The 8,553-nt window shown below is 30.6% G+C and overlaps 2 protein-coding genes across 2 annotated transcripts in view; both read left to right on the top strand.

Annotated features, from left to right (window-relative positions):
• The window catches only part of HELRODRAFT_182586 (hypothetical protein), a gene marked incomplete at both ends in the record, with an annotated part of 2,160 nt that extends 1,472 nt beyond the window's left edge, over positions 1–688 (top strand). Inside the window, one exon of the mRNA XM_009032832.1 lies at positions 219–688. Within this exon, the coding sequence (XP_009031080.1) occupies positions 219–688 (470 nt within the window). The remainder of the gene's footprint in view (positions 1–218) is intronic.
• Positions 689–4,654: 3,966 nt separating this feature from the next.
• HELRODRAFT_182585 (hypothetical protein) lies at positions 4,655–6,811 on the top strand (the record flags this gene model as incomplete). The annotated part of the gene is made up of 5 exons (XM_009032831.1): positions 4,655–5,033; positions 5,203–5,352; positions 5,542–5,730; positions 5,902–6,010; positions 6,160–6,811. 5 exons carry the CDS (start codon positions 4,655–4,657, stop codon positions 6,809–6,811), a joined length of 1,479 nt encoding a protein of 492 aa, XP_009031079.1.
• Positions 6,812–8,553: the final 1,742 nt, after the last annotated feature.

Raw genomic sequence — 8,553 nt, 5'->3', positions numbered from 1 at the left:
TATTATTAATTATTATTAATTATTATTAATTATTATTATTATTGTTGTTGTTGTTGTTGTTGTTGTTTTTGTTTTTGTACTTTGTCCACTATTTTTCTGTGAATAGTTTTATTTTTGGTAGCTAATAATAATTGTCTCATAGAAATTCCGTACAATTTTTAGTATATTTAACAGATTAAAAACTATCCACTACAACTTCTACCATTCCAGATTACTAGACAACCAGAGTCTAGGAAACAACTCGAACACGACACCGGCCTACATGTGTCACGACTCAACAACCTCATCAACTCCGGCTTCAACATTAGCACCACCAAAAACATCAACAACAGCAACAACAACGACAAAACCACCACTACCAACAACAACAACAACAACAACCGACTTGGGCCCGCAATATGCCGAGGTGATCAACATGGCCACGAATAGTGGCCACAAAAACGGCGGCAAAGAACTTAAAAGTAACGATCACATGGGCGATAAGAATGTTCTAAATTATGTAGAAATAGATTTCATAAAAGCACTAGTTCACAAAAATGATGACGAAGAAGAAGAAAAATACAAGAGCAGTGACGATCCTGTCTATAAAAATATCAACCATGTTGACGTGACCCTGAATAGAAAAAGTGTTGACAACATGTTCGAGGCTGACGGCGTTGATGAGGAGTTTGAGTTTAGGGGCAGTTAAACATCATCATCTTCTTCTTCGTCATCTTCTTCATTATCGTCTTTTTCATCATCTTCGTCGTCATCATCTTCTTTATCATCATTTTCTTCATCATCATCATCTTCATCATCATCATCTTCTTCATCATCATCTTCATCATCATCATCATCTTCTTCGTCATCTTTTTCTTCATCATCTTCATCATCATCATCTTCTTCTTCGTCATCTTTTTCTTCATCATCTTCTTCGTCATCATCTTCTTCTTCGTCATCATCATCTTCATCGTCATCATCTTCTTCGTCATCATCTTCTTCGTCATCATCATCTTCATCATCATCATCTTCTTCTTCGTCTTCTTCTTCGTCATCATCTTCTTCGTCATCATCTTCTTCGTCATCATCTTCTTCGTCATCATCTTCTTCGTCATCATCTTCTTCGTCATCATCTTCTTCGTCATCATCTTCTTCGTCATCATCTTCGTCGTCCTCGTCATCTTTATTTTTTGTTCAACAATTTTATCCCAATCATCTACTCCAAACTATTTTATTTGCATTCTTTTCCCATGAGCATTTTCCTGTATTATCAACTTTATCGTAATTATCATATTGTTGTTTTTGACGAATTTGTGTGTGTGTGAATGACTCTGTGTGTGTGTGTATATGTATGTGTGTGTGTTGTGTGTGTTTGCTAGTGTTATGTGTATGTGTGTCACTTGGTAGTAAATAAATGATGTGTACATATAAAATGAATGATATTGAACCTAACTCTTCACATAGCAATACATATGTGTGTACATACATATACACATATCCATTGTCAGCTGATTAACTCGTTGCAATATTCTGTTCTGTGCTTATGCTAAACAAGGAAGTTATTCGTTAAATATTGCTCTCAAAAAAGAAATAACAATAATAATTGTTATTATTTATTATTTTTTTTTTGTAAAATTAATTTCAAAAATGGTGAATTATCAATTTGACTTAATACATACATTGTTTCTATTTTATGATTACAATTAAATTTTACTCGATTTTATTTCTTTTAAATTCTAACTTTTTTCAAATTTATTTGATTTTATTAAAATATATTTTATTCAAATACGAAAATATAGATAAATTAACTTTGTTGCTAGATGTATAAAATTTCATGACGAGGCCAAGGGTTTACAGGGGTAGAATTCGTGGGGCAATGAAAAACTGGTGGTCCATAATAATCCAAAAGGTCGCAAATTTTTTGCTAGTTTCTTCATTAAGACCGGTGATTAACAAGCATTTAACGAAACAATAGTATTTGTAATGAATACGTTATCTTTTTTTTGGAGGCCACCATTTTTGAGGGTCACGAGGGCCCTGCTTACCCTACCTAGCCACCCCTAACTTAAATCTTGCCTTAGATATCATTTTGATTGTTTGTTTACAGAAAATTGACTCAATTTTATTTAAAATATTTGATTTAAAACTGTGAATGAGATAATTTTATTCTCAAATGCTGCGTGAATTTGATGTGCCGTTAAATGTTTCGTGTGAGAACTTCTGTTGAATAAAGCAACTTATAAAATGTAGTTTTTTGATTTTTTATTGAAAAAAATTACATTTTCGACAAAAGATTATGTCTATAGATGCTTTTATTCAATATTTTAAAAAATACCGTGGAATATGATTAGAGAAATTGAGCTATAGCACACAAAATATAACAATCGTAACCTACTAATAGGCTAGAAGCGTTTGAAATTTAACATAACTAATTAATAGGAAAATTGAATGTAGTAATTGAACTATAGTATTTAAACTTAAACTCGATTTGGAAGGATAATTAATTATATATTAAAGCAAAGATTTTTGAAACATTTAATGACAATTACAGATTTTAAAATACTCCGAGTAAAATTCACATATCGGAAGCCGCTTTCATAACGTAATGTTGCGATAAAAAAAGTTGTGTAATATCAAATAAATGGATTTTATCTATAAAAAAGAATTTGACAATATAAAAATGCCTTCTTACATTTTTTTTCAAGTTAATTATATAAATTAATAATGAAATTAACAAAAATTTTATGTAAATCTGTAAAGATTTTGAACAGAAAACTGTTCTAGTCTCCATCAGAACAATAAAACTAAGGTTAATTTGGCCTAAAATGTGGCTCTCATTTTCATTTCTACATTTATTTCTCTCTAGCTCTCTCTCTTTTGTTTTCTCTCTCTCTTTTTCTCTCTTTCTCTCTCGTTCTCTCTCTTTTTCTATTTTGTTTTTTTTAATTTGGCTCATTTAGCAAAAGTTGTTATAATTATTATAAGAGGGCTCATATATTGATTACGTCCTAATAATTATATACTAAAGTGTAATTATCAGAAGTGGATAAACGATGATGTATAGACAAAATGAATGAAATATACGGAAGATGGGATGAAAGATTGAAAAAAAAAATAAAGAAAGAGAGTGAACGAGAGAGAAAGAGAGAGAGAGAAAACAAGAGAGAGAAAGGGAGAGAGATAAACGTAAAAAGAAAAAGAGGAAGTGAGAAGAAAACAAGTATTGATAGAAAAGAGGAAATAAAAGAGAAAAAAACTTGAATATTTATAAAAAGATTAGGAAAATAAGTTAGAATGAAAGAAAAAAGGAATAAAAAAGAGAATAATTGGTATGTTTTGGTTAGAAGAATGTGTTGCTTTGATGTTTTTTGTCAATTTTTTCGTTTGGTTAGGTTGATAGTAGAAAAAAAGAAGGGAAGCAGAGGGAGAATTATATTAAATTTCTTAAAATAGTGGGATTTTTGGTTCTATGATTTTCACGTTTCAACTTTTAATTCTAATTATAGTTTAGTGCTACTCGCAGTTGGAGTCAGTTGAGTCGTGAATGATTTATTTCTTTTATTATTATTATTATTATTATTATTATTATTATTATTATTATTATTATTATTATTATTATTATACAGCAGTAGAAGTAGTAATAGTAATAATAATAATAGTAGTGGTGGTGGAAGTAGTTGTAGTAGTAGTAGTAGTAGTAGTAGTACCAGAAGTATTAGTAATAATAATAGTAGCAGCAGCAGTAGTAGCAGTCAGGTTTGCTGGATTTATAGGTGTGAAGGCCCTTTTTAAAAAAGAAATAAAAGCCCCTTTAAATATTCAGTGGAGACCCCTTAAATACTTTGAAGGCGACCTCTATGAAACTTAATTGTTAATGTTTTCAGCACCTACACCAGCAATGATCGGTTCTGCGTTGAATTTAACGTAATTTTTTTTCTATTTCCATCTTTTTTTTTGAAGAGTTTCATCACTGAGACAACAATTCTTTTTTTCCCACAAGTTACATTACTTTTTTATTTTGAATCTTTCAGCCACTCATTAGTGCTACACTACTGCAGATATTAATTCTCACATTGTTATAATCTTACTTAGTATTAATATAATTGTTATTTTTTCTTGTATAATATTTTTGTCTTGTATGTGCATAATTTTTTTCATTTATATTTTATATTTATATTAAACTAACGGTATTAGTGTTATCTTGAAACTTCCTGTTATGAATAATGTTGTTATTAATGTTACCTCGATATCTTGTGATTATTTTTATTATTATTGTTCATATTTTTATTTTATTGTGGTTTATTTTATTAAATACATTTTTTTATTACCATTGTTTGCTGTATGTCTTTGCCTGTGTTGCTTGTTAGGGTTATGTGCAATCAGTTTAACACAATAGAAAACTGCAATGGCTTGATATTGTCACTTTATTAGCACACACACATCAAGTTGAATTTTATGATAGTTTTTATTATGAATAAATTATATTTAATTGTAAATTTTAGTTTATTAAATTGAAAGAATATTATTTTGTCAAGAATAATTTCACGTCACATTGATTAGCTATAAATCTCTGTGTTCTTGTCGCTAATATTGGATCAAAATCTTCAGAACAAGATAAATTAAATTTAAATTAAAATTCAACTTATCAAATGAAAAAATTTGTTAGTATAAAAAAATGGCCAGCCAACAAAATCAAAATTTCCTTTCCAATCCGACCACAGCCATCAGCACGATCATCATCTTTTCCATGCTTAATATGCCAATCATGGCGGTGTTTTTAAAGTCACAGTGTAGCTCGGGCATTTGGGAAGATGGGAAAGATTTCTGCTTTTATTTTTACGGAACTGACAAAGCAATTAGGACTGATTCAATCCAAAACGCTGAAAACTACTGCGCCTCGAATCAGCAAGTACTGATAAAAATTTATAATTCCAAGATGAAGAACTTGCTCTCTGATGCCATAGTTAATTGGGACAGCAGTATACATCCACTGCAAGGTTACTATTTCACGATGGGACTGCAAGAAACTAATGGTGCATGGGGCTGGACGGATGGTTAGACTCTTATTTTTTATTGGTTCAACTTTTATAATAATTCAGGGCTTAAAACCAGTGGAAAAGAGCTTTTTTGTTTCAAACATTTTTCCAAATGCTATCTAACAATAAATTAAACTTTCCAAATATTCCCAAATAATAAATTTCACAACCTTAAAAAATCTTCTAGGAACCCCATTAACCTATACATCATGGGCTAAAAACGAGCCGATGTCATACTTCTCATGCGCTTACGTTGTCTACAACTTGGTTGAGATAAACTGGTTTTCTGGATCCTGCGTTGATCCACATAACTTCATTTGCATGGACCCGATATTTTGTTAGTTATTTTATTCTTAAAAATTTATATGAAGAATAAAAAAAAACACACGTCTTTCGACTTTATTTTATTAATTTATGTATGAGATGAAACGATAGATAATAAAAATCAAATTACTAAAATTGCATATGACGTTTCGATCCCATGTTTTATAATAATCTCATTTCATAGCGTCAAACGCTTCTATAGACACTAGAAAAACAAGTGTGGCTACCACAAGGGCTACTACTATTAAAGCAGAATTAACAACGACTACTAGAAGTAACATTGAAGCTGAAACTGCTGCTACTAATGTTATTTCAAACTCAAACACGGATGGAACAACCCTCTTTATACCCACTGTTACTCCTATGACTAATCGAGTGACCAATGACCCAGGTTTATTTATGTTGAAGTCTTTTGGTTTTAGGTGTTTTTCAATTTTGGGTTCATGTTTTAGTTGTAGATGTTTAATTTTGCGTTTATAGTGTGTTTCTGCCTCTTTATTATCTTCGTCATCATTTCAATAATAATTATAAAACTTAAAATAACAACAATTATACTTATAAGAATATAATGCCAAAACCGTTGGCATTATAGCTGGATCAGTGATCGGTTTTCTGGTTCTTGCAGCCATCATAGGTGTCATCGTCTATTTTGTGATCAAACGAAGAAAAAGGTTAATAAGAATAAAAATATTAATAACAATAATAATAATAACAATTATCATTATTTATATTATATTATTATTAACATCATCATTTTTTGGTATTTAAGTAAAAATAAGAAAAAAAAAATTTTACATGAAACTTTTCATAAAAATCCTAGATCCCAATTATCCAATACAACTCTCAATCTATCAATCCATCCGGTTGTCGGTCCATCTGGAGATGGCCAGTATTCGAAACTGGAGCATCCGATGGATGACTTTTTGTCTGGAATCATGGGACTGTCGGATAATCAAGAAGCGAGGTACAACGACGATATTTTCGGTGTCGGAATCGGTTTCGGAAGTGTCGGTTTCGTGAATAACGGTACCGGAAACATCGATTTCGGAATGGGCGGTCTAGGTAATTTCGATGGTAGCAACCAAAGATCGGAAAACGATTATGTCGTCGGTAGAAGTATTGGGAATAATAAAATAAGTAATAATAATAATAAAATGAATAATAATGATAATAAGACGAATAATAATAATAACCTACAAATACCAGCAAATTTACAACCGGATGAAGTTCAAAATAATAATAATAACAACAACAATAATAATGATGATGATGATGCATATGTGAATGATGAAGTCATAAACAAAAGTAGCCTCAAGCAAAATAATAATAATAATAATAACAATGATAATAATAAATTTGATCAGCAATATGACCGTGATATATTCGGTAATAACATCAACAATAACCTGAACAATAATAACAACAATAACACTTATGGCTGTGATAAGGATAATGATGATTATTATTATTGATATGACCTGTAGGCTAACGAGAACAATGACCATTACATCAATTACATCAAGTTATGATGCTATTTAAATCGGGTGAATGGCTATTTTTGTGTTTTTTTTTCTTACATAGCAATAACAGCAGTAGTGATTTTTAGATTTTGGTAACATCAGTAACAACAACAACAAAAATGACATCAACAACTTTCAGAAATGCCAACAACAACAGCATCAAAAATAACAACAACATCAAAAATGACATCAACAATAACAAAAACATCAAAAATGACAACAACAACATCAAAAATTACAACAACATCAAAAATTACATTAACAACAACAACAAGAACATCGAAAATGACGTCACCATCCGCAACATCATCATCGACAACATATTTACCAGCAGTTGTAGTAGCAGTAGTAGCAGCTGCAACCACTCGACCATCATCATCATCATTTTAAACATCATCATAAAAAGAAGATCACTACAAAGAAAATTATCATCACAAACAATAACATCAGCAAAGCAACAACAACTACAACAACAAAATATTGTTAATTTTTATATAAAAAAAAATCTTTAGAACACTTGTTTAGAACATTAGAAACATGCCACAGAATTCTGAATTTTTTTATTGTACAACTATATTCAACTAATTAAATCAACATAACACACTCAAACAAAAGCACACACATACACACTCGTACACACAACACTACACACATAAATACATCCCATAAAACACGTATACAACTCATATGGCACACAATATCACCAACAATATTCATAATATAACACATGAATAAACACACATCGTCCTATATAAGCAATCGCATATAATATTAAAACACATGTGACACTTATATACATACATAACACATGGGAAACATATATGTGTAAAATTACACACACTCACATACACACATATTTGCCAACATTTATAACTCACACACAACACGCAAATATGTGTTTGTATACAGACGACAATATTACGAATAATTCACAATATTACAAATAATTCCACTTACATTTTGTAGAATATATATTTTCACCTTTAAATATTGTATATATATATATATATATATATATATATATTAGAGTATCTATTTATATCTTTTTAAATGTTTTAACCTCTCTATCTTGCCAATGTGTGTGTGTGTGTGTGAACGTGTGTGTGTGCGTGTGTGTGTGTGTGTGCGTGTGTGTGGGTTTGTGTGTGTTTGTTTGTGTGTAGTTTCACATTTAGATAAAAATTTTATTTCTATATTTCTGCCAATTAGTTTAATAGCTCCTTATTCATTTAAGTTCATACCTTCATTCGTTGAACTATCGTCTATTTATTCCATACATTTCAGTGTTTATTCAACGAAGACGAATAAAAATATTTTTAAAATTAAAATATTTGGCTAGATGTAAACCCTCATATGAATAATTAAGATGATAAAGCACGAGCTGCAATACGGAAAACCATTAAGATCAAAGTGACGACATTTCATCGCTCATTTGACGAGATGATATTCACACACGCGCGCGCACACACACACACACACTCACACACACGTATTCATAAAACTCCTATCGTAATTTTTTTATGAAATACACACACAAGCAAACAAACAAACACACACACACACACAAGCAAACAAACACCAAACACACTCCTAAACGCACGAACACAGATGCATACAGACAGACACGCACTGCACATATATTGTGTGTGTCTGTGTATGTGCACCAGTCAATGTTAAATACTTTGCTTCTATGT

Source organism: Helobdella robusta (assembly GCF_000326865.2).
Source record: "Helobdella robusta unplaced genomic scaffold HELROscaffold_88, whole genome shotgun sequence".
NCBI classification, from domain to species: Eukaryota; Metazoa; Annelida; class Clitellata; order Rhynchobdellida; family Glossiphoniidae; genus Helobdella; species Helobdella robusta.
This window is presented reverse-complemented; position numbering and strand designations above follow the sequence as displayed.